We start from the raw sequence: 26,179 nt of genomic DNA on the forward strand, positions 1-26,179 counted from the left end.
TCTGTGGGGAAAACAATGCTTGATCCACCAATGCTCTTTTTAATGTTTTATAACTATGTATGTGTATATATATAAATATAAAATAATATGTATGCACATATGTGTGTATATATCTATATGTATATACATATATAGATATATAGAGATATATAGAGAGGTTTTGAGACGAAAAATGCAGAACGTGAGAACCGAACTGAACAGCGTGTGCTCTGATTACTTGAATCTGGTCTCCTCGGCACCTGGTTATTAAGAACTGAATATTTTTCCACTTGAATTTAGTGCTATTAGAAATTTAATATATGTGTTTTATTTATTTGATTTTTTTTTTTTTTGCATGACTGATGCAAGGTTTGACATTTTCACTCAATAAAAACTGGAAAAAAAATCTATCAAGCTATCTTTTATTTTTAAAATCAGCTCCAAGCAGCTGGCGGTGACCCAGCTGTGCAGGCTGGCACAGCCCTGGCGGGACAAGCTCCATGTGCCAGGGCAGGAGAGGAGGGAGCGGGTGACCCTTCAGCCCCAGCAGGGAAGACCAGTTTTGCCCCTGGGTTCGGGCCAAGTCCTCCCAGGTGGCTGGGGGAGAGGGTGGGGGGCGTGGGCCTGGCACGTCTGGAGGGTGGCCTCCTCCCGCAGCTCTGCCTGAAGGCCCCACGAGACTCCGGAGCCTCCCTCAGGCAAAGCGATTGGCATGGAGGCCTGGGGCCTCCGGCAAAGGCTCCTTGGGCTCCCTGGGCCCCCACCCTGGGCCCCTCTCCTCTGTGAGCCAGGCTACTGGGCAGGCTCTTGCCAGGGTCATCCATCTGCCTCCTCCCTCAGCTCCTTCCTCCTTCCTGCAGAGACCTGCCCGGGCTGGGGACGGCGCGTACCCGGATCCAATCCGGATGCTGGCTCAGCTCCTGCCTGCAGCACTCCGGGGCAGAGCCAGAGGGGCTGAGTCCTGGGTCCTTAGCCACCAGCCCGAGGCCCAGGCCTGCTGGTGAGCACTCCCGTGGGGCCTTGCCCCGGGTGCGGGTCTCACGCCTCGTTGACCCTGACACTCCTGAATGGTGACCTGCTCCTCATCAATCCTCATCATCTGCACCATCTTGCCAGCCTTGCCCTGGGCTGACCTCCTCCTAGGTGGCCAGACGGCCCAGGGTTCAGGGAGGGCCTCTCACTGGACGTTGTGCTCCTGCAGCGACCGCACCACTGTCACGAGGAGAGAACCAGGGCTGTCTCTCCCCACACACCTCGGGCCCACACCACGCCCAGCACCCAGCTCAGTAGCATCCCCACCACCAAGCTCCTCACCCAGCCCCACGCAGGGCCCTCCCCCTTCTTCCCTCCTGGATCCCAGCCCGCGGGCTATTTACATAAATAAGTCTGTAACAGACACGAAAATACATACTTTTTTCTGTCTTATTAAAATCTTCAAGTTGGAACTCGCCTATTGTTTGTGGATATCTCACTTCTGTTAAATAAAACAGTGACTAATTTATGGGGTAAAACACAAGTTCAACAAATTAAAACCATTACTGGAGGCTTCAGGGGCCTGGCGGGCAGCAGCCCTCCCATGGGGCCTGGGGGAGGCAAGGGCCTCGGCTGCCTGGTGGGTGGGTGTGAGACCACGGGCTCTGGGAGCTGCACTGGGGGGCAGTGGGGTGGGGCCCACCTTTTGGCGGGCAGCTCCCAGGGGCCCCAACTTCAGCTGCCTCTCAGGCACTCCTGAGGCAGATGGGTGCTCGGGGCAGACACCCCCAAACTGCCCCTCCTCTGCTGTCCCCAGGTCTTCTGGGCCCTGGGTGGACCTCAGCAGACCCACACACAGTAAGTGGGCAGGGCCCGCTTCCAAGTGAGACTCAGGACAAGGCAGAGCCCTGTGCCTAGCCCAGGAAAGGGTGCACTGGTCCCAGACACCCCTCAGAAAAGCTTCAGGGGGACAAGGGTCTTCCCACTGACTCCCAAGCACTGCCCCAGATGAGAAGTGCCCATCACACCTTCTAGGAGCTCATGCCCGGAGCCCGTGTCCCCACCCCTGGGAGGGAGAGGCCCACAGCGGGGATGGTGCCCCGCCCAGGGGTTCCGATGGGGCCTGCCCCGCAACACTCCGGTGGCTTGCTGGACTCAGTAGGAAATGCACTGAAGCATGTTTTCCCTCTGGGATTTGACTAGCTGTGCTGGTGTGATGCTCCTGCACCCCACGCGGCAGATGCAAGACTTTCATGACCTCCTGGAACCTCAGACCCAGCTGCACAGGCTCAGGCTGAGCCCAGCAGCCCGCCCATCTCCCATCGACCTGGCAGGGCTCAGGTGCCACTAACACTGAGTCACCCACGGGAGCCTTGCCCCAGCCCACCTGGACCAGCAGCAGTCCCCTCCCTGGGCTTCGGAGTGAGTGACATGCCCAGTCAGCCTGGGGAAGGCTGCTTGCCCATCCACCTCATGAGAGTGGCCCTGGCCCTACAGGTAGCCTTGGCCCAAAGCCAGGGGCCAAGGGACCAGGTGCTGCAGCTCCAAGATCAAGGTCAGGCCTCCAGGGAGCAGGGCAGGCAGCAGCCCTGGGATCTTGCTGGGGATGAGCAGGGCCCAGGCTTGTGCCACCCTGGGAGGAAGGCTCGCCGTGGAGCAGCCGAGCCCCTACCGCTGCGCACCGCGAACCCCAGCCCCTGCAGATCCCCGGCCTCGGGGGCCCGTCCCGACCCCCAGCCCCTGGCCCTGCCCCGAGCCCCTACCGCTGCGCACCGCGAACCCCAGCCCCTGCAGATCCCCGGCCTCGGGGGCCCGTCCCGACCCCCAGCCCCTGGCCCTGCCCCGAGCCCCTACCGCTGCAGCACCACGAACCCCAGCCCCTGCAGATCCCCGGCCTCGGGGGCCCGTCCCGACCCCCAGCCCCTGGCCCTGCCCCGAGCCCCTACCGCTGCGCACCGCGAACCCCAGCCCCTGCAGATCCCCGGCCTCGGGGGCCCGTCCCGACCCCCAGCCCCTGGCCCTGCCCCGAGCCCCGGGCCCCAGCAGCCGCTCTGGGGTGTCCGAAGTACTTTCTCCGGGGCTGGGAAACGGGGCTGAGTTTCCAAGATGTGTGGAGAACTGTAAAGAGCCTTCAGCGCTCCAGGGAGCAGGGAGAGGCTTCGGGCGTTTTCTGTATGAAACAGTAGTAAAACCTCCCCTAGAAAGGCACCAACTCTGCTCAATGAAAGTAAACTATTCATGGTTCAGGTGAAGGCACCCAACAGCCCAGAGCCCAGAGCCCAGAGCCCAGAGCCCAGGGCGGGGGGGGGGGGGCAGCTGGTGCGTAAAGGTGGCGGCCACACATCAGCACCTCATCCTGGAGTGTCTGCCTGGCGGGGGTGGGGAGCCTGGGGTGGGAAACCCCGAACTGGAGGAAAAGCGGGAGCCAGAGAGGGGCCGGGCAGGGAGGGGGTGGTCAGCCAGGACTCCGGTGACCCCAGGTGTCACCTAGGGCTGGTTACCCCACCTACAGGCTTCCGGGCACCTTTGGGCCTGCTGACCGGAGCCTCCAGACCTCTCCTCTGGGTGCCTTGGCAGAAACATTTAAACAAACAGACCAAGAAACGCTAAGGATTAAGTAAACTCCCACGGATCAGGTTGTCAGGCCCACAGAAAACATCTCCTGCCTTCCCTTCCTCCTTGAGCTCTGGGACAGGGCTGGGGCTGGGACAGAGCAGGGTAGGGACAGGGCTGGGGCAGGGGCAGGGACAGAGCAAGGTAGGGACAGGGCTGGGACAGAGCAGGGTAGAGACAGGGCTGGGGCTGGGACAGGGCAGGGGCTGGGACAGAGCAGGGTAGGGACAGGGCAGGGGCTGGGACAGAGCAGGGGCTGGGACAGAGCAGGGGCTGGGACAGGGCTGGGGCTGGGACAGGGCAGGGTAGGGACAGGGCTGGGGCTGGGACAGGGCAGGGTAGGGACAGGGCTGGGGCTGGGACAGGGCAGGGTAGGGACAGGGCAGGGTAGGGACAGGGCAGGGGCTGGGACAGAGCAGGGTAGGGACAGGGCAGGGGCTGGGACAGAGCAGGATAGGGACAGGGCTGGGGCAGGGACAGGGCAGGGGCTGGGACAGAGCAGGGCAGGGACAGGGCAGGGGCTGGGACAGAGCAGGGTAGGGACAGGGCAGGGTAGGGACAGGGCAGGGGCTGGGACAGAGCAGGGTAGGGACAGGGCAGGGGCTGGGACAGGGCAGGGTAGGGACAGGGCTGGGGCTGGGCAGGGCAGGGTAGGGACAGGGCTGGGGCTGGGACAGGGCAGGGTAGGGACAGGGCAGGGGCTGGGACAGAGCAGGATAGGGACAGGGCTGGGGCAGGGACAGGGCAGGGGCTGGGACAGAGCAGGGTAGGGACAGGGCAGGGGCTGGGACAGAGCAGGGTAGGGACAGGGCAGGGGCTGGGACAGAGCAGGATAGGGACAGAGCTGGGGCTGGGATAGGGCTGGGCTGGGATAGGGCAGGGTAGGGACAGGGCTGGGGTAGGGACAGGGCTGGGGCTGGGATAGGGCAGGGGCTGGGACAGAGCAGGATAGGGACAGGGCTGGGGCTGGGATAGGGCAGGGTAGGGACAGGGCTGGGGTAGGGACAGGGCTGGGGCTAGACTAGGGTTGGGCTGGGGCAATCATCAGAGAAAAGGCTCAGTGTCCTGGCTGGGCACCAACTACCACCTGGTGTGAGTCCCCAAGGACACAGGACTCACTTTCAGTGAGACAAGCAAGTCACACAACACTGAAGAGGAGTTTCCGGTTTTATTTAAAAAGAGACAGAGACAGTGAGTGAGCCCGCAAGCACACCTATACCTGTGAAACCACATGGGGTGAAGGGGTTTTACCGTGTTCCCTTTAAACATCTGACATAAACGCCCACAGAACAAACGCACATTTACAAATTCAGCATCCCCTCCTCCGAGGCACAGTGCTCCCCTTCCCAGCCCTGGGGTCCCACTGACCACAGGGCAGCGGAGGGGCAGCCCTGGGGTGTTCCCGATGCACCCCGGCGCCCCACCTGGGCATCGCAAACCCAGAGAAGCCCTGGCTGGCGGCAGGGAACCCGGGGCCAGGAGGGTGCCCTGCAGCTCCCCAGCTCCCAGCACTGGACGAGTGCTTTCCTGAAAGACACTCTACAAAAATACACTGTAATTGAGTATAATGATCTCTCCCTTCCAGAAAGGGCCGGCAGGCGCTGCCTGCTGCTCACTTCTGCCCCATTCCAAATATTTTTACCTTATTTGGATGAAATGCATTATTTTTCTAATGAAAGGCTTTTTTCAAAGGGCTGTTTTCCCTCCGTCCAGCAGCTGCCTTTATTAGGCAGCACTCATGCTGTTTTGGGGAGGGGTTTTTTCTCCCTGAAATCAGGCCAGGCTCTCTATCCTCAAAATCCAGCATCCGCTCAGGACCCGAGGGGCCAAAGGCCTGGGGCCCAGGTTTCTGCGTGTGAGCCCCAGGGCCCTTCGAGCCTGCTGACCCCCAGGTAGGAGGAAGCCCCAGCTGCGGCCCCCACTCCGGGGTGGCAAGGCCCAGGGCAGCCTCTGGCCGTTGTGGGTGTACCAGCCGCACCACCGTGGCTCTGGCTGAGTCCACCCCAGACCATCTGCCTTCTGGTCACCCTGTCTGGTCCCATGGCAGGATGAACCTCTGGGAAATTAGAGACGATGACAAATGGTCACCAAGCTAAAGGGGGAGACCCCCATGACCGCCCACTCTGGACCCGTCCCGCAGAGGCCAGGGCGGTCCAGACCAGCCTCCAGCCCTCTGCCCTCCAGGTCAGCTCTGCTGGCCTGGCCCCCGAGCAGTGGGGTCCTCACCCACCACAGGCTGGTGGCCCAGGGGACCGAGAGCACTGGCTTCCTGGGGTAACAGGCAGGGGTGACTCAGCACGGGCTCTGCTGGCCTGGCCCCCGAGCAGTGGGGTCCTCACCACCACAGGCTGGTGGCCCAGGGGACCGAGAGCACTGGCTTCCTGGGGTAACAGGCAGGGGTGACTCAGCACGGGCTCTGCTGGCCCAGGAAGCGTGTGGCAGGGAAACAGACCACAGGGATGTGAGGGTCGAGCATCAAAGGTAAGACCTGAGGAGCCAGACCAGGGGGTGGACACTCAGTCAGGGAGAGCCCAAGCCACTATGACCTAACACCTCCGCAGTGGCCCCTGGGCCTCCTACTGGGGGAGGGCGTTGAGCCCAGAGCCCTAGAAAGGGCCTAGGCAGGAGGTGAAATGTTTCTGAGACAAAACAGCCCTAATGCCAAGTCACTCACCCCTCGGCCCTTGGCCGTCGGCCTGCTCCCTCGCTAGGCTGCAGGCCCGCGGTGGCAGCCAGCAGTCAGGAGGCCAGCGAGGGGCGGCTCGCTGTGAGCTCCACCCCCAGAGCCAGAGCCTTCCAGAGCCTGCGTCCACAGGGCACCCAGACGTGACCGTGCCTCCCCATGCCCGCCCGGCCGCCGCGCCGTGGGCTGCAGGGCGCAGAGCACGCCTTGGGAGGAGCATCATGCGCTGTTTGCCTGGGTTTAGCTAAATGCTGTGTGAAGGTTAAAAGGAGACAGGGAGGGTGAGAGGGAGAGGAGATGGGGGAGGAAGAGAGAGCAAGACTCGCTCTCCTGGGAGCATATTCATCCATTTAAGGAAGAGCTCATCACACTTCTCATCAGGTCTATATACAGTAACGTGAGGTCCTTCTCCTCCGGATCCGAATGTCGCCCTTCGACAGACACGGGCGAGAAAAAAACCCTCTGGGCTCTAGGTGAGCAGCCGGAGAAACCTGCCCAGGCTCAGCCCCCCACCCCCACCCCCTCCGGGTCCTCCTCAGGGCTCACCTGGTGCAGCCTCAGCCGAGACCCACCTCCCAGGCACTGGGTGCCGTGAGCAGACAGGGAGCCACAGGCGGGAATTAAATAGTGGCAACTCATATTTATTACAATTATATACAGTCGTATCTTATATTCTGAACCTATACCTGATCGCACAAATGAACATGTTTCTGGGTGGGTAGGACCACAGGAAGGCCCGAGGCCCGGCTCCGCGTGGAGGGACAGCCACGTCTGCCACGGGCCGCAGCTGAGGCCATGGAAGCAGGGGCAGCTGGACACGCAGGGGCTCACGGGGAGGACGACAGGCACGGTGGGGTTGGGACAGGCAGAGGGCGGCATCAGTCGGGCAGGCCCGGCCATGGGCCTGGGAGGCTCTCACCGGAGAGAGAGGAGCGGTGGGGACAGACGAGAGCCCCTGGCCCTGGCATAAGCGAAGGGAGGAGCCACGGGGCAGGGGCAGGGGCGGACAGCGGACACCTGGTCAAAGCAGCTCCTCCTCCTTGGAGAGCAGGGAGTCAGGTAAGAAGTACCTCTTGTCATGCACGGTGTTAGGTTAGCTAAGACGCTCAGCAGACACACCCTGGACAAGCCAGGGGTCCAGGGGTCCAGGAAACCGGGCTGAGGGGGCCTCGAGCCCAGAGTCGGGCCTTCAGCCCACATGACAACAAGGTCAAGGCCGGCCGTCCAGGCTGAGCTGAGGAAGCGGCAGGTGAGGGGAGGCTGGGTGGACAGAAATGCAGCCCAGGAGAAAGGCCAGGTGTGCCTGGGCCTCACACTGCCCTAGGCCCTGGTGCCCACCTGGCTCAGAGCGCCCCCCGGCCACCTCGTGAGGGACCCGTGGGCCTAGTCCCGCTCGCTCTCGTTGCTGGCCCCCTCCGGCCGCCGCAGCTTCTCCACCTGCTCGTTGATCTGGCCGTCCCCGCCCCGGCGGTCCTCCCGCTGCACCCCCAGGCAGCCCTCCTCGTCCACGTGGCTCACGTCCTCGTCCTCGTCCTCCTCGTCCCCCCGCTTCTCCTCCTCGCCCTGCACCTCCATTCTCACCTGGCCCTTGACGTCCACCACCCCCTGGCCCTCCTCCTGGGGCCCCAGCAGGTGGTAGGCCGTGGAGCCCTCGGGGCTGTGGCCCTCCTTCACGGGCGAGGACGACGCGGACTCGTTGCTGACAGGCGAGATGTCGCTGCTGCTGTGGTGGTTCACGGCGGGGCTGGAGGGCGACGGAGACTTGACCGGGATCTGCCAGGAGGGGATCTTCGGGGCTGAAGGGGAGGGTGGGAACTGCCTCCTGGCAGGCGAGGGAGGAGGGGGGGTCAGGACGAGATCCTGGGGCTCCCCCTCAGCAGGGGCACACCCTCCTCCCCGATCTCAAGTGCTCAGCCACAGTGCCACGGAGCAGGGGGCAGAAATGAGCTCAGTCCACGCCCAACCCCCCTCGCACTCCCTCCCTCAGAAACAAGGGCCCGGAGCAGCTGAGACCGATGCCAGGGAGGCCCAGGGCTGCTCACAGAGCACCCGGCCCACTCGGCTGCCTCCTGGCCCCTCACCGCTGCTGGACAGCCGCCTGGAGGGCCTGCCATGCCCTGGAACCTTCCCATCCTGGTCCGTCCACCATCCCACCTCCACCCCAGAAGAGGGAGCAGGTGGGGGTGGGGATCCCCACCTGGGCCTCCGACTCTAACTGCCTACAGCACTGCAGGGGGGCACTGGTGCACTTTCTTAGAAAACCTCTGAGCCAGCATTTGAGAGGGAAATCAGTTCCCCACCCCACCTCCTGCAGGCCCAGAGACGGGCCAGCAGCCAGCCCAGACCAAAGCCAAGTCCAGAAAGGACCTGGGAAGTCAGGTCCTCTTGGCAACAACTTGGAAACCAAGCTCTAGGACAGGTGGCCCATCTCTGCCTGAGCCAAGCAGACAAAGTCCTGCTCCCCTCCTGGCTGCCCCGCACCCCCAGCACTGGGCCTTGGACAGCCCCTCCTGCTGACCCTACTGTATGGGGAGCGCCTGGCCAAGACCTTGGTGTTCATGTCAAGATCACTGGACGCTAAGGAGAAACTCAACGGGCAGTTTTCTTGGTCCCAACATCAGCCAACACCTGCTCTCTGTCCCTGGACCTTGGGGCTCCCTCCTGGGTCCTAAGCTCACAAAAAGGGCTTCTCCTAATGACCGCCCCTGAGCTCAGTCACACCGCTCTCAAGGCCTGGAAGTAGGTGGCTTGGGTCCTCTGGTCGGGGCCCCCATCCTTGATCCTGAGTGACGGCCACCATGTGCCTTCACACTGCCCCCTGAGCCCCAGGCCTGCAAAGGAGCATGCGCCCAACAAGGCCGACCAGGTGCCCTGCAGGCTGGGGGACCTACCAATCTCATGTCCTGGGACACAGGCCTTTCACTTTTAAAACCAGGTGGTCCTGCCCTGGCCGGTTTGGCTCAGCGGTTAGAGCGTCAGCCTGCGGTCCAGAGAGACCCGGGTTCGGTTCCCGCTAAGGGCACGTACCTCGGTTGCAGTTTGTCCCCGGCCCTGGTTGGTCGTGCGGGTGGCAGCCACTCGATGTGTCCCTTCACATCGATGTTTCTCTCTCTCTGTTCCTCTCTCTCCCTCCCACTCTACCTGAACAAAAAATGGAAAAAATGTCCTCGGGTGAGGATAAAAAAAATAAAAAAATAAAAAAAAATAAAACCAGGTGGTCCCTGACCGGCCGGAGTTGCTCAGCTGGCTGAGCGTTACCCTGTACACCAAAAGCCTGCTGGCTCAGCCCCTAGTCGGGTGTGCAGGAAGGCAACCGATCCATCCGTCTCTCATCAATGTTTCTCTCTCCCCCTCTAAGTATGTCCTTGGGTGAGTAGTAACATAACCAGACCGATCCTGTGCCCTTCCCCTGGAGGGCTCACGGAAGGTGCTGTCCCTCTGCAGGGGGACCCTAGCTGGGGGTGGGGAGGCAGGCATGCTTCTGCCCCTGTCCTGAACCCTAGGACCCTTCAAACTAAGGACCCCGGCCCTCTGTGGGGATCTTCTCTGGGACCGGTTGGACTCAGGATGGAGGAGGAGGTGGCCCTGTCTGGAGGGAGGGGACCAAGTCTCGACAGGCCAAGGAACTGTCTGCATCTCAGAACTCTGGGCTGCAGGCTATGGCCCTGGAGAGGAGAGGGGGCGGCTACTGGGGACAGAAAGTGAAGTGGGAGAGATTCCCACACTCAATCAATGCCTGAACCATGCAGCTCACTCGGGACCCCTGGGACAATGCACCCCCCTTCCCAACAGCTAGACCACGGGGCGCTCCACTCCCCAGGCCCAGGCCCAGAGCAGAGCAGAGCCCGTCTTCTCATCTCCTACCGGTTTAAAAGAAGCCCTTTCAAGGAGTTAATTTCCGACTTGAGTTCATTGATATTCTGGGACTCCAGGATCCAGTTGGTGGATGTGGTGGCCTGAAAGTCAACACACAAGGGGACAAAGATCAGAGTGGTGCCTCCCTCTAGCCCTCGGAGCTCAGGTGGCTGGGGAGGTAGAAGGGGCTGCGCCTCTGGGACCCAGGGCGTCCCCGGGGGCACTGTCCTGAGCACCAGCCTGGTGACCCCTTGGGAAGGTTCTGCCTCTGCCCGTTCAGGGCTCTGCCTGCCTGGGCCTCTCTGTTTAAATGATATTAAGGAACCATGCCATGCATCTAGGTGTAATAATGGTATTCTGGTTACGTAAAACAAAATGACACGACCACAGGAGTCTGAAGTGTCTGCACTGTGCCCTGAGAAGCCACCTGTCGGATCGGGCTGAGGCAGCAGCTGCCACTGTGAGGGGTCTTTTGCCATGCGTCCCTTCCATGGTGTGTTTGAAATGCTCCATGAAAAAAAAAACTAATAAAATAAATACATTTCTACCTCTCGCCCTGGCCAGTTTGGCTCAGCGGTTAAAGCGTCAGCCCGTGGACCAGAGAGGCCTGAGTTCAGTTCCTGCTAAGGGCACGTGCCTCAGTTGCAGTGTGTCCCCGGCCCCAGTTGGGGTCATGTGAGTGGCAACCACTCCACTTGATGTGTCTCTCTCATGTCGCTGTTTCTCTCTCCCTCCCGCCCCCCGCTCTATCTGAAGATAAATGGAAAAATGTCTTTAGGTGAGGATGAAAAAAATCTACCTCTACACCAACTATGCCCCCTACCCAAGTCCCCTCTCCCTGTAAAGAGGATCACACCACACACAGGAGAACTTGGGGGCTGAGAGAGGCAGCGGCCTCCCCCCACAGGTACCCGAGACTGGAACCCGGGAGCCGCCTTGGAGGGTCAGGGAAATGATCACAAGCAAGTGCCTGCCCGGTTCGTCCCGGCTGCACCCAGAGCAGGCCCAGAAGACAGGGGGCACCAGGCGCACTTCCCGGAGCTGCTCGGAGACGTGCGGCCCTGGCTCCGTGAGGTCAGCCAGAACGGGCCTCGCTGTCTGCAGAGCCAGGCCACCCATCCACAGTAGCTGTTCAGGGATGACTGAAGGCTCAGCAGAGAGAGAGAAGCCATCCTAGGACTGCACTTCGACTCCTTCCCTGAGGACGGCACACAGAGCAGACAGCCACAAGGACCCTGGACGGACACCGTCCTTCCACACACGCCTTTCCCTTGGAGCGCGGTGCCGTCTCCAGGTGAATTTCAGAGACCCATCTTTCTCTGGCAAGTCTGGTTGCGACGAACAGAGAAGAGGAAATCGGGGGTTCCCCAAATGGCGGGTGCCAGCGGCCAGACTGCCTATGAAGTGTTTATGAGCCGATTCCAGGTGGTGGCCTCAGGCCACAGATCAATCATGCAAGGCCCCTGCTTCCCTGACAGGGCTACCCTGCCTGACACAGAAAACCCCAGCAGTAAGTTCAGGAGAATGTAGGGGGGCCCCAGGCTGGCAGAGGGGAGGGGCCCCGGACACTCCTGCCAGCTTGCTCTGGGCCTCTGACGTGGGGTGCGGCTCCAGTGCCCAGCACACCTTCGCAGGGAAAAGGCCCTCAGCGGGGTGCAGGGCTTGGGAAGGAAGAGCTGGGCAGTCTGAGAGCGGGTGCGTACAAACACCCACCGCCCTCACACCCTCCTGGGGCCCTCCAGACCACCAGACAGCACGGGCCCGGAGCCACTGTTCTGGCTTCTCCGAAACCTGGAAAGCTACCGCGACCCATTAACAAGGGAGCAATTTCCACTCACAGGCCGACAAAGGACTCAAGTTTCCAAACGCATGTGGGGCCAGATGCCAGGATTTAGAAATAAAATCTGACATCTGGGGCTTTTTAGCCAGTCTCTTTAAAAACAGTTGTAGAAAACTCCCAGCCTTCAGTTTTATGTAGGTTTTTTAATTACTTAATGCTCTTCTTTTTAATTTTTTACAGTGCTGCAGTAGGAGCTTGGAAGCCAGATATAAAAACTTATATTACAGCTGAGAAAACACAGCTCCGAGTCTTTGGTTTATGGGGTAACCAGTCCTCACACATATGGGTTTAGGCACCAAACCAGCGAGCCCCGCTTCAGTATGAGAGAGAATGGATGAAAGGGGCCGGGACGGGCGGGGGACCATCAGAAAAACAAGCATAAGAGACTCAGGAGCTCTCAACCACCAAGCACCATCCTGGGCCCCTCCTCTCTTAACATGCAACATGTGGTCTTAATCGTAATGCTGAAGGTCTGAAAACAGTTTTCCAATTTCCGGAATGGCTTCTGGCCACTAGCAGGCCACCGCTCCGAAAGATAACAGAGGATCATGGGCGGGGTCGTAACCGGCCTTCTGGGTACTTTGTGGGCCACCGGCCCCCATGGTGCACATGGTGGCTGGAGGGCCACCCGGCAATAGTGCCATCTGAGAAAGTGCAGGCAGCCCCTCTGTGTGGGGGGATCTGAGGAGGGCATTCTTGGGGACCTTCTTCACAGGAGGCACCCCAGATTCCATGGGAAATGGAAAGACTCCCGCTTAGCTGGGTTTTTACAAATGCAAACGATTGGGGTGCTGCTCATTTCTAGGTGTGCGCAGCAGTGGGGCCTCCCCAGGAAAGCCACTCACGAGTGGAGCCGTACACTGCACCGCGGGTGGAAGCGGAAGAAAGCAACACGGGAGACGGGGTGGAGCAAAGAGGACAGCAGACGTCCTGGAGTCACTGCACCTGTCTCCTGGCCCATCTGTCTGAGACATGACCTTGTCACACTGCCACAGAACCAGAACAGAGACCTGAAATCCTGGGGCTGACTGCAGCCAGGCCCTGTTCTCAGCATGTCAAGACAATGAAGGAAGGTATCGTTATAGCTCCATTTTACAGGTGAGGAAACTAAGACCCAGAGAGGTTAAGTAACTTGCCTGTGGTCACACAGCTATCACGTGGCAGAGGAGGATTTTCATCCAGGCAGTCTGATCCCAGGGTCTGATATTACTAACAGCTTCAGATTTTGGAAGTGAGACATGAGAACTGCTCCAGTCAGTTCTAGTTGGCACTACACTCCGTTGGGGGTTACCTGACCCCGAGACCTGGGCTTCGAGAACCTAGGCATTACCGCAGTGCCTTGGGACTCCCTCCACCTTCTACACCCAGGCCTCTTGGAAACTGTGACCTGTGACCTAACGTGCAGGTGGAGACGGTTCTGTGTCTACACCGTCGGCCCAGAGCTGGAGCAGGTGCCACCACAGGAGGTCACGGGCAGAGAGCTGCTTTTCCTCCCATCTACTGGAGGTGACGGGACAGACAGGCGGCCTCCATTGCTGAATGCCATTTCCCTCTACAAGGCAGTGAGGGCTCATCATGCAACCAGTGTGAGAAAGACCAAGTCAGACCCCATGGAACACGGTGAACTGGACAGAAAGGACAAGAGTGAAGAGCACACTTGGAGGGACCAGGGGGTCAGGGACCAGTACCTTCGCTGTGGCCAGTTCATGGGCGAGCTCCTGGACTTTCTGCTGCTGCTGAATCAGCAGCTCCTGGACAGAAGCTAATGTCACCTGTAACTGAGTCACTGGGAGAAAAGAACAGTAGTGTCTCTGTTAAATGATACAGATTCTCCTCATGATGTCCCCACACCTTAGCTGCAGCATCTAACTTATCTCAGACACCCCCAGCCCACAGCCCAGACCATCGATCTGCGCTCTGGGTGATCCACCTGCACTGTATCAGCCTCCCGTCTCTGCTCCATCCTCCCCTGTGGAGCTGTCCATGTACACCCGCCCAACCTCTCCCCTCTAATTATATCTGCTGAATTGCCCGGCTCTCCAACTTCAGAAAGTCCACATCCCGGCCGCACCATGTCCTCACAGAGCTCGTGCAGTCTCCAGCCCCGGCAGAGGTGCACCGCAGGCCCCACACCCTCCAGGAGTGATTGGAACTGCAAATCCCAGTTCCCTGCTGCTCCTTCGCCCTCCCCCAGCCCAAGGTGCTGGAGCTCCCGGTCGCATGGACTCTGGAGGATTTCTGAGGCCTGCCTGGGACAGTGACTCTCACTGGCCTATATTTCTAGATTAAGAGACTCCCTCTATAGTAAACAAGTTTATCAAGGAGAAAAGCACCTCTGGTGCGACAGGTCCCAGCTAATCTGGGCCATCACTGGGGCACTAGGTAATGAATGCGAGCCTCGTGGAGTCGATGACAGAGGAGGTGGCCGGGGTCCTGGGAGCCGCAGTAATTACAGCCTCTCTTGACCCTGCATCGGATTCTTAGAGGGAAGGGGGAAAATCGCTGAAAACCCCCCTGAAAACCTCATAGAAGCAGAAATTAAAAATGAACTTTACAGCCCTTAGAAAGGCTGTCATTTTATTCCCCTTATTAATATTCTGAGGTTGGGAGCCTTTCCGTAAAAACATAATTAATTGAGGCCGCGCCGACAGTAAACAAGCAATTTCAAATTAAACCGAAATGACGGCAGCTTCATTTGCAAATGTGAACAGATTCTCAGAGCAGATAAATGAAGTCACCACATAAAGTGGAGACGGAGGGGAGAGGGGAGGGGCAGAGAAGGGGCTGCTCGAGGAGGCTTTGAGGGGTGACTTGATGGAGTCATTAATCTTTACCTGTCTGTGCCACGCTGCCACTCAGCTCCGAGAGACTCGCCTCCATCCTCCCCAGCTGCATCCTGTCCTCTCGGCCGCCCATGAGCAGGGGGAGCAGGTATTTCTACAAGAAGCAGGGTGGGCAGGAGGGGTGGGTGCACATTTCGGTTACTATCCAACAATCTCTCATTCTGCAGACCAACTTTCTCTCTGTCATCCCTGGGTTTTGGAAACTCTCTAAGCTAACACCATAAATGAACAAGATATTAAAAAGTTACGAGACCACGATTCCAACCACGTAAAAGTTCTGTCTGAATAAGGCCAAGGACCAGGGAACCAGGGACAAGTCAAATCATTTGATTTACTTATGAAAAACTTTTTTGGTTCCTTCATTTCATTTTCTTAATGGTATTATATATACTATTTCTGCAACAAAAATATTTAAAATTCTACTTTAAAAGTTGTAAGATAAAAATGGAAAAGGTCAGACAAGAAAGTGAGACCGTGGGTGGTCTCTAGGGAGGAGTAGGGGAGAAGCTTTTTACACTTTTCTGAACTTTGAACATTTTGAACCATGTGAATGAATTATCCACTCAGAAACAAATGGGCAAAATTAAATAAATAAGAAATTATTTGAGATGAGAATCCACAACAGATTTCTGGGACCTCCGCTTGTTTTACTAGGGGAAATGTAAGGGGACTCTGAAGCTGTCGGAAGAGGTCACCTTAGTCTTCTTCTTTTTTTAAATACAGTCGTTTCTCACCACTTCACGCTTTGACCTTCGCAACTTCACTCTATTGCAATTTTTTCATTTATCACGGTAGAGTCTGGAACTGATTAACCACGATAAACAAGGGCCGACTGTATGTTTTTATTGATTTTTTAGAGAGAGAGGAAGGGAGAGATAGAAACATCGACGTGAGAGAGAAACACTGATTGGCTGCCTCCTGCACACCCCGCACTGGGGATGGAACCTGCAAACCAGGCATGTGCCCTGACCGAGAATTGAACCAGGACCTCTCAGTCCATGGTCCATGGGACATCGCTCCATATACTGAGCCACACCAGTCGAGCATCACCTTGGTCTTTTTCTAAAGTTAAGCCTTGAATCCGAAGAACCAACTTCCTTCAGCTATGAGTCAGGTGCAGTCCAACTGCCCCGGAACTGAGGCCCAGGGGCAGAAGGGAGAGGCAGGGCCAGAACCTGAGGAAAGTGACCACAGGGGGAAAGGGCAACCAAGCAGGAGCCTGAATTCGGGAAACCAGACTAGGGAGGATGAGGTTGCGGAGCACTCAGGAAGAAAGAAGGTGGGGCGCAGCTGGTAACTGCCCTCGGCTCAGGTGCAGAGGGGTGGCAGGCAGGCAGCAGGGGCGCTGGGAGAGCTGAGAAAGGACATGCGCTCCGCAGGCCCAGAGGCAGGACCTGGCGCCCTCCCACGTCAGAGCCTGAGGCCAGGCACGCACTGAACGACGGCACCGCTTGGCGCCCGCAGGCCGTCAGGCATGGGGACTGGCTGGAGTGGCCAAGGAGAACTCTGGCTCTTACTCCACTTGGGCCCCAGATAGGACGACGGACAGCAACTTCTCCATTAAGGGTTCTGAACTGGAAAGGAAAAGGAGGTCTCTCACAGGGGTTTGTGGGAGAACGCACTCCAAGAGCAGCTCCTGAGTGGAGATCATTATTTAGCATATGTGCAGAAGCATTTTCTATTTTGCAAAGTGCTTTTCAACCACCGTGTGAGTTATTATCTACAGCTGAGCCGAAACTCATCAAATGTAGCCTTACGCTCCAGGTTAAAAATTCCCTAAGTATAAAAGTCAAGAAAGCCTCACACATATAACGAACTAAAGATTCCATTTCTGAGATCAGATATGCCGAGAGCAGGCACACACACGACCCCAACCCAAAGCTTGAAGTATTTATAAAACAAGATGCCAGCTGACCTCTCTTTTTTTAAATTTAAAGACACTATGGGCAGATGTTTTAGACATTCTCTTGTCGCCACGTGAGCGACTGCTCCTGCTGCACGCCCGTCAGATCACGGCCGGCCCGGCAGCCACTTGGTGGTCGCCGCCTAGAGTGCGGCCTGGACAGTCTCGTGAGCATGTTCTTCCTGGAGACTGTGCAGTCAGTGATCGGGGAGGCTTTCTGCACACAAGGTAGGGGAGGCATCCAGTCGGAGTGGGGCGTCCCAGGACGCAGAGCATTTTGCTTCTGGGTTTCTGAGATGGAAATTTCCAACTCCAAGAACACATGTTACATCGAAAAAAATATATTCTGCTACAAGTCTGTCATTAGATTTTGTACTAAGTCAAAAATTAAGAGTCCCAGAGTGCAATGTTGAAACATGTTTTGTGTGGTAAAAGTTACAAGAGTGAACCTGGCTGCTCATGCAGATTCTTTAAAAATAATATCCGAAGAGGGGGTGTGGGAGCAGGTAGCCTTGAAAGGAAAGGAGCTTCTCACCAGGACCAGGGGAGAGCAGTCCTCTGGCCGTGTTTTACCTTTTGCTCCTGGGACCCACCCTAGCACTGCATCTGCTAGAAGAGACTCATCTGCTTTATTTATTTATTTATTTTATTATTATTTTTTTAATCCTCACCCGAGGACATTTTTCCGTATTTTGTTCAAATAGAACAGGAGGGAGAGAGAGAGAGAAACATCGACGTGAAAGGGAGACATCGAGTGGCTGCCACCTGCACAACCCAACCAGGGCCGGGGACAAACTGCAACCGAGGTACGCGCCCTTAGTGGGAACCGAACCTGCGACTCTCTGGACCGCAGGCCGACGCTCTAACCGCTGAGCCAAACCGCCCAGGGCAAGAGATTCATCCGCTTTAAATCAAAGTTAGTGTCCATTTGGTGTGGCTCAGTGGTTGAGCATGGACCCATACACCAAGAGGTCGCCAGTTCAATTCCCAGTCAGGGCACATGCCCAGGTTGTGGGCCGGATCCCCAGTAAGGAACATGTAGGAAGTGGCCAATCAATGTTCCCTCTCATCGATGTTTCTCTTTCTCCCTCTCACTTCCTCTCTCTAAAATCAATAAAGGAAAAAAATCAATCAATCAATCAAAGTTAGCACCTGGTAGTTAGTATCTGATCAAGGCCGTGAATGCTCACTCATGCCTGCAGTTCTGTTGTTAGCCATGACCTCTGGGTCCTGAGGGCTGACTGGGTAGTCGGGGAAATCCTACATTCACATGGATGCCAGCACAATATGTAAGAGATAAAAGTAGATCCCATCAATAAGATTATGCTGAGATGCTCAAAGCTGGTTTAAGCACTTCCTGTAAGCCAGGCCACAGCATTCCCCCAAAGCAGCACCTCTGAGCTTCACCACAGCCTCATGAGGTAGGTTCTATTGTCCTCATTTTACAGATGAGACCACTGAGCCTGTGGTCACACATCTAGCACATGGAAGAGCCAGGATGTAATACAAGCAGCTGGGCTCCACTGTTCAGCCCTTATAGTGTCATCCTGCCTCTTAAATGGGGGCTGCTTAGCATGTTCCAGGCACTGTTTTAAGTACTTAACATGGCTTACGGCTTGATGGGCCCACAGTCACCTGTGGGGCAGGGACTCTCAGGAGAGATGCCAAGTCCAGCGGATGAGGTGGGGTCTGAACCTGCCAAGTGCACCTGTCCAGGGTGGGGCAGGACCTGGACTTGAACCTCCAGAGAGCATGTTCAGCAGGACATTCTGCCTCTATGCACAGCCCCACTCCTGCAATGGCTTTTGGGGGGTGAGAGCCTCCATTCAGATATAGCTCAGGAGAGGGAAGAATGGGGCTGCATGCCAACAGGGGCCATGGGAAGGCGGACTGACCTTGTAGAGTTGGTGGAAGCCGAATGCAATGCCCGCCATGATGACAGCCAAGGCACTGTAGTCTCTCCATCGGGAACCCCCAGGGCCTGTAGTGAGAAAAGGCATGTCAGGAGACAAGGCACACACGTCCTTCCCCAGGCCAGAGAGAGCACACATGCTCAGTCTCAAAAGACCGGCAACTCCAGCTGCAGGAGGCGGTGTGACCATGAGAGATACCGGCCCAGCCACGCCTCCCTCCTCCTTCCAGACTCTCGGAACTACCTGCCTCGCTGTGCACCTGCTGTGTGGTGTCTACAGTGAGCTCAGTCCTGGCTTGGGGGCCATGTGGCTGAGGCGATCTGAAGACAGAGGGCACGGTGTCCATGCCAAGACAGGAAAACCCCAGCGAGGCTGACGTAAACACACTCAGATGTGCAGAAATACACGGCCACATGCCCTGCTACAGACAGGGCTAAGCTAGAGCCACTTCAGAAGCGGGGGTGCGTGGACAGGGTGGACTGTGTGCCTGGCAGAGCTGCAGGTACGGGAAGGGGCAGCGGTGATGAGGCCCCCTGCCCTGTCTTGCTCTGCTTTCCCACTGAGCCGGTGAAGAGGAGACAGCCGACAGATGATGGAACAAGCTGACTCCGGAGAGATTCAGAAGGCCAAACAGGGTGCTGGGAGAGGGGGGTGGCAGAGGAAGGGCCAGGGGTGCTGGGCAGGGTTGTTGGGGTCCCAGGGGAGAGCTGTCCAGGCAAGACAACAGCAACTGCAAATTCAGGCAGACCTGTGCTCCAAGGACAGAAGGCAGCCAGCGCGGACAGGAGCATGTGGGCCTGACCAAGTGGGAAGGGCTACCACGGCCAAGAGAGCCCCAAGAACAGACAGGGGTCCAGTAAGGCTGGGCAGGAGGGGTGGGGAAGGCAGGGCCAGGCCAAGCGCATGACTGAGGGACCCCAAAGTCATTCACAAGCAGAAGGTCTGAAGAAGGGTGTGAGGCCAGCTCTCGCAGGGAGAATGTAGGGCAGCTCCAAGTGGGGAGAGAGCAGGGAGGTGGCTAGTGCCAGGCGCCACAACAGGCAAGAAGGGCTGGGACCAAGGGGGGCTGGGACCAGGCCGGAAGCGGCTCAGGACCATGTGCTGTTGTCGTGGGGGAACCCCGGAAGTGGGCAGCCAGCCTTCATGGAGGGCAAGCTCCTGGCCAGCCCTCTTCAGAGCAGCCTGAACGAAAACTCCCCACGACTCTGGCTCCACGAGGACAGGAGTCTTCTACTGCACAGTCATTCCCACACACGACTGCAAGGTGCTTCCACATCCACAGCCCGAAGTAGCACACTCAGTCCTCCACCAACAGGCTCCTCCACCAACAGCTGCTGCTAAGACCCTCTTGTTTATCTGGCCGGGGGGTTTAACGCACATATAAGGGAACAGAGATATGTACTATTTTCCTTCTCTATTTTCCCTATTTCTCATCCTTCTTTTTTTCCTAAGGCTGCTCAATATTCCATTTAACCAATCCCCTTCCGATGAACGTTTACATAATTCTAGTCTTTTCCTATTTCCCATGAAGCTGCCTGCTGGCAGTGACCATGTACATAAGTCATCTCACATACACGTGTAAGCACATCTGTAACTGTGAACACCTAGGAGGCTGGGTCAGAGGTACATGCACTTGCAATTCTGAGAGATGCTACAACCGCGCTCCATGAGCTTGCCTCGGCCCCCCAGCCCCGTCCACAAAGCACCTGTTCCCTCATAACCACACGACAGTAGGCTCAGCACACTCGGCCACTACAGGAGTAGGAAAACAGTACTCCACTCCAGTTTTAATTTGCTTTATCTTATTAGGAGTGAGGACGGAGCGTCTTTTCATCTGTATTTCCTTGTCAGTATACTGTACACGTTCCATACTTTCCTACTCCATTTCTTTATCCACTTCCTTAATAATTTATAGAAACTTTTTATATGGACTTGCAATATTTCTCCATGAGTGACCACATGTGAGTGTTACCTGTTCAAAAACTGAAACCAAAAAGGGAAGTTCAGCCCTGGCCAGTGTGGCTCAGGTGGTTGGGCCTAGTCCTGTGCACTGAAAGGTCACTGGTTCGATTCCCAGTCAGGGCACATGGCCGGGCTGTGAGCTCAATCCCTGGTAGGTGGGGTGTAGGTGGCAGCCCATCAATGTCTCTGTCTCTCTCTCGCTTTCTCCCCTTTTTGCTCCCCTTCCCCCTCTAAATAGCAATAAAAAAATCTTAAAAAATAAAAAAGGGGCACATTCAGGGCTGCAGGCTCTTTTCTCCATGACAGGAGTTACGACGATCTTTCCTGTGCTTTTCTTTGGACTCTGCTTATGGTGCTTGTGGCAGGAGGGTGTTTTCCTATTTACACAAACTATCATCTGTCCTTCATGGGCTCCGGGGTTTGGGCTATGGCGGCCAGGTCTTCACCACCCCTTCCAGGCTGTGCAGGGATACTCAGTGCTCACCTCTAAGAAGCATCTCTGGAAGGGCTCTCTCCTGCTTTGACCTGTAGCGACACCCCATCCAACACAAATCTTTGCAGATAAGCAATAGCCGCTTGTTAAATTGAGCCCGGAAGCTTTTTGTCCCAGGCAAGCCTCTCTTTTCTCTTAATCTGACCTCCCCTTCTAGGACGGCCTTGTTGCAAAATTCAACATCAAGGGCAAGTTCTTTTTTGAGGAAAAAGTGAAAATACTGTACCACCTTTCCACTCTTCAAGAGAGTCACCATTCAAGAGGGCTATGGTCCACACCCAGAACATCCATCTGTGCAGCCAACCCTCAGAGAAGGCACCTACAGTAGGGGCACGTGGCCCTGGCTAAGCGGCTCAGCTGGTTGGAGCATTGTCCTGGGATGTGCACCAGAAGGTGGGAGTTCAATTCCCGGTTAGGGCACATACCCAGGTTGTGGGTTTGATCCATGGCTGAAGCACCCGCAGGAGGCAACTGATTGATGTTTCTCTCTCTATTTTCCTCTCTCTAAAAAAATCAGTTAAAAATACTTTTTAAAAAGAGCACACGTCCAGAGTCTTATATTCACCAGTAGTTTCTCAAATACCCACTAAATACCTTACCAAAAAAAATAGTTGCAACAACCAGACCAGAACCGAGTGTGCCGGACCCCTTCCTGCAAACATGCCGCACCTCAGGGAGCCTCTCATCCAGGTACCGGAGTGGCTAAGACTGAACAGTGGCTAGCAGGTCAGGGTCTGAGGACCAGGACCTCTCCTGCAGCTGCCCCCACCTTCCCAGAGCTCTGACCTCCTCAAGCACCGAGAAACACCTGTGGCTCTCTGCCAGCCGCACCCTTCACCCCGCACAGCGCCTCGCTCCTGCCATGCTCCCGTTAAGAACATTTTATTGCCCCCTGGTTTTCATTATTAATGAAAAGGGACCAGAATGATCTTTCCTAAAGTTCAGAGAGTCTATAAAGACAAGAAGCTGAAATGCCATTTTACTCGTTTTGGAGATGTGTGATACAATTCTGTCTTGTGGTAAAATGAAAAAAGAGAAAAACTAAGGTGGAGGTAACTGCATGCCTTTCGAAAGGGCTGCTGAGAAGGCAGGCAGTGTGCTCCAAACATGGCCCGAGCCCAGCCACCCAGCCACGACCACCTAGAGCCTCCCACGCCCAGTGCAGACCCCAGGAGGGAAGGAGGAGGGACTACGAGAGCCTCTCGTCACCACGCCCCGCCTGAAGGGAGGCCCGGTCAGGGGGGAGCAGGGCACGCTTCTGCTCTAGCCTGAAAGTGAGGGAAATGAAATGAGCTGTTTGGAAGCTCCAAGCCCCCAGTCTGGAAGCAGATGCCCACAGACAGGGCAGGCAACCAGGCAGGGTGTGTGAGATCAGGCCCTGGCTCCACACCGCCAACCAGAAGGTTCCCAAAGACCTTCTCTTCTCATGAAGCACAGACCAGCTGACAGCGGCGGCAGAGCTTTGCCAGACTTAAAGAACCCAGAAACAGTGACCTCTGACTGTCACCAGACTGAAATCCCCACAGCACTTCCCCAGAGGCAGGACAGCTAACTGGCGGGGTGACAGCGCCTCACCAGCACCACATCACGGGTGTCTCGTGAAGGACAGAGATGGGCGACGGTGGCAGCGATCTCACCTGCACAACTGAGCGCTTCTGGGACTGCCCTGTGCCTTCGGCTGCGAAGAGGTCAGAGGACAAGTTGTCGCAGGGAGAGGGACAGGGCTCTGTGAAAGTCAACACCTTCCCTAACATTCCACGGATTCCATCAAACTGGCTTGAGCTCTGACAGTCTCAGAGGTTTTGGGTGAATCCACAGTTACGGCAGCCACGTCAGGGGAATGAAAACTGCCCCCGTGGCTCCTTAACCTCCCTGAACACCAACTAAACCAACATCACTCCATTCCTTTAGCTACATCGCCCAAGAGATTCTCTCCTGGCAGGCGAGAACGAGCACCATTAGCAAGAACACGCGCGTGGGGCTGGGAAGCTGGCACACCACACAGCAATGCTGAGCCTGAAACCACCAGGTCAGGGACTCGCTGACACCACAATCCAGTCAAGACTCCTTGATACAGGGCTGAAAGCTGCCACAGACTCCTCCCGCTGAGGCAATCTGCATCAGCATGCTGGCTGAGAGGGGGGCGGGGCGAGCAGCAGAGACTGGGCAAGCCCAGCTGTGGTCCCCTCCACACTCATCGAGGCTGGAGCCTCCACTTCTCTCGGTAGTGCATCTAGCTAGCTTCTCAAATCATCCCATCAGCTCTGCTTGCAAGCCACCCTGGACATTCACTGATCAGGCAGGCTCATCCACAGTGAGGTCCTGGACAGAGCCAGATCAGTGCTCGTTACAGCACGGAGCGGTGGGTGACCAGCTGAATGGTACTACAGGCTGAGCCGAGGAAGGCTGGCAGGGGCAGGAGAGACAAAGCGACCCCAAGCAGCAGAACCACCTGGGCAGCCTGTTTAGCAGAGGCAGCACAGTAGCCCCATGGTGGTCACATCTGAAAACCCAAGGCCTCTTCACATGAGCGTCCTGGGAAAGACGATCTTCCTCACCTCCCACGAGCTGCGATGCTATCAGCAGTGTCATCTTTAGGCAGGAAGGACACTGAGGCATATCTATATCCTCACTCACAGATTAAAAATATGAGCCCTAATTAAATGAAGAATTCAGAAGAGTCTAGAAATAGACCAATGCTTATATGGTCAACTGATTTTTGACAGAGTCCAAGGTAATTCTATGGGGAAAGGGTAATCTTTGCAATAATTGTGCTAAAACAACTAAAAATCAGTGGGGGGAGTGGGGGAATGGACCCAACCCTCATCTTATACCATTCACAAAATTAACTTAAAATGAATCACACACCTAGACAAAAAAGTAAAAACTATAAAGTTTCTGTTTAAAAAAAAAACTATAAAAACAGAAAAAGATCTTTGCAACCCTGGGTTAGGCAAAGACATCTTAAGATACTAAAGCATAAGCCATAAAAGAAAAAAAATTTGATAAAGTGGGCATCACAAAAATTTAAACTTTTGCTTCTCAAAAGGCACTATTCAGAATATAAAAAGGCAAGCCAAAGACTAGGAGAAAATATCTGCAAAACATATATTTGATAAAGGACTTGTAACCATAATATATAAAGAACTGTTACAATTCGTTAATGAAACAAATAAGGTGATTTTTAAAATGGGCAAAAGACTGGATGAGACACTTCACAAAAGCTATATGAAAGGCCAATAAGCATATGAAAATATGCTTGACATCATCAGTCATTAGGGAAATACAAATTAAAGGTACAATGAGAGCCCTGGCCAGTTTGGCTCAGCGGTAGAGCATCGGCCCATGGACCAATGAGTTATGGGTTTGATGCTGGCCAAGGGTACGTACCTCAGTTGTGGTTTGTCCCCAGCCCTGGTTGGAGTCATGCAGGAGGCAACCAACTGATGTGTCTCTCTCACATCGATGTTTCTCTGTCTCCCTCTCTTCCCCTCCCTCCCACTTTATCTAAGGATAATTAGAAAAATATCCCCGGGTGAGGATTAAAAAATAAAACAAAATAAAATAAAAATAAATAAATAAAAGTACAATGAGATTCTATACCATATACATTAGAATGGCTAAACTTAAAAACTGATAATACCAAGTGCTGTCAAGGATGTGGAGCAACTGAAACTCTCATTGCTGCTGGAAAGGTAAAATGGTACAAGCATTTTGGAAAATAGTTTAACTATTTTTTTTAAAGTTAAACATACAGCTAAAGTATGACCAAAGCATTCCGCTCCTAGGTATTTACCTAAGAGAAAAGAAAGCATACCTGCATACAAAAACTTGTATGTTCATGGCAGCATTATTCATAACAGCTCCAAAATGGAACCTGGTCAATGGATAAACAAATTGTGGTATATCTATACAATGGATGGGGGGCGGGGGGGAGATTGACAGAAATATGTGTCACTCATAAAGTCTAAAATATTCACGACTTGGTCCTATATGTATGTATGTATGTATGTATGATGGTCAAGAAACCAGACACAAAAAACTACATGCTATATGGTTCCATTTACATGAAATTTTCTAAAAGGCAGAACTTTAGTGATAGGGAGTAGAGATTGCTGGTTGACAGGAACCAAGAGTTGGAGAAAAGACTGATGTAAAGGGCACAAAGAAAGTTTTGGGAGTGACGAAAGTTTTCTGTATTGTGATTGTAGTGTCTGTTATATAAGTTACGACTCACCTGTACAATTCATCAAATTGTACACTTAGAAATAATTAGTCTTATTGTGTGTAAATTTTACTTAAAAAAAGCTGATTAGACAGAAAAAATTTCAGAGGAATCCAGAAATATAAAACTGCCACATGACCCAGCAACTCAAGAGAAATGACAACTTACACCGACACAAGACTAGCACACGGAATTTCCGAGCAGCGTGATTCCTGTTAGCCGAAACCGGAGACAGCCTATGTCCATAGACTGGTGAGCCGAGAGACGTGCATCCGCACAGGGGAATACTATCCGGCAATAAAAAGGAATGAAGGACTGCTACGTCCCACAACATGGATGAAACTCAAAACAATTGTGCTCTGTGAAAGGCAGCAGGCCACAAGGAATCATGTGGTGTAGATTCCATTTACCTGAATTGTTCAGAACAGGTATGTTAGAGTGACAGGAAGACTAGCAGTTGCCTGGGGCTGGAGGTGAGGCTAACAGTAAAATGGGCACACAGAATCTCATTTGGCAGATAAAAGGGCTCTAAAACTGCGGTTGTGCTGCTTAGTAAAGTCACTAAAAATCACTGAATTGTACATTTAAAATGGGTGAGTTTCATGATATGTAAAATATACTTTAATAACTTTGTTTAAAAAAATAATTATTTATTTAAAAATTTTTTTTCTTTATTGATTTTTAGAGAAAGAGGAAGGAAGAGGGAGAGAAAGACAGAAACATCGATGAGAGAGAACATCGATTGGCTGCCTCCTGCATGCCCCTCACTGGGGATTGGGCCCACAACCTGGGCATGTGCCCTGAATGGGAATTGAACCGGTGATCTCTTGGTGAAGGGGTCAATGCTTAACCACTGAGCCACATCGGCCAGGCTTAAAAAATAATTTTTTAAAAAGAA

The 26,179-nt window shown here is 55.0% G+C and overlaps 1 protein-coding gene across 6 annotated transcripts in view; it reads right to left on the bottom strand.

Annotated features, from left to right (window-relative positions):
• Positions 1–6,846: 6,846 nt before the first annotated feature.
• Positions 6,847–26,179, bottom strand: part of PEX14 (peroxisomal biogenesis factor 14) — a 142,905-nt gene continuing 123,572 nt past the window's right edge. For 5 of the 6 annotated variants that reach the window (XM_036256441.1, XM_036256436.1, XM_036256438.1 and 2 more), the window contains 5 exons: positions 18,584–18,669; positions 14,777–14,879; positions 13,631–13,728; positions 10,112–10,203; positions 6,847–8,069 (listed from right to left, as the gene is read on the bottom strand). In XM_036256441.1, coding sequence (XP_036112334.1) covers positions 7,631–8,069; positions 10,112–10,203; positions 13,631–13,728; positions 14,777–14,879; positions 18,584–18,669 — 818 coding nt within the window. In that variant the 3' untranslated portion in view covers positions 6,847–7,630. The remainder of the gene's footprint in view (positions 8,070–10,111; positions 10,204–13,630; positions 13,729–14,776; positions 14,880–18,583; positions 18,670–26,179) is intronic. The other variant, XM_036256442.1, reaches the window with a different exon arrangement.

The sequence above is a fragment of the Molossus molossus genome, unplaced genomic scaffold, assembly GCF_014108415.1.
Source record: "Molossus molossus isolate mMolMol1 unplaced genomic scaffold, mMolMol1.p scaffold_m16_p_12, whole genome shotgun sequence".
Lineage (NCBI taxonomy): Eukaryota > Metazoa > Chordata > Mammalia > Chiroptera > Molossidae > Molossus > Molossus molossus.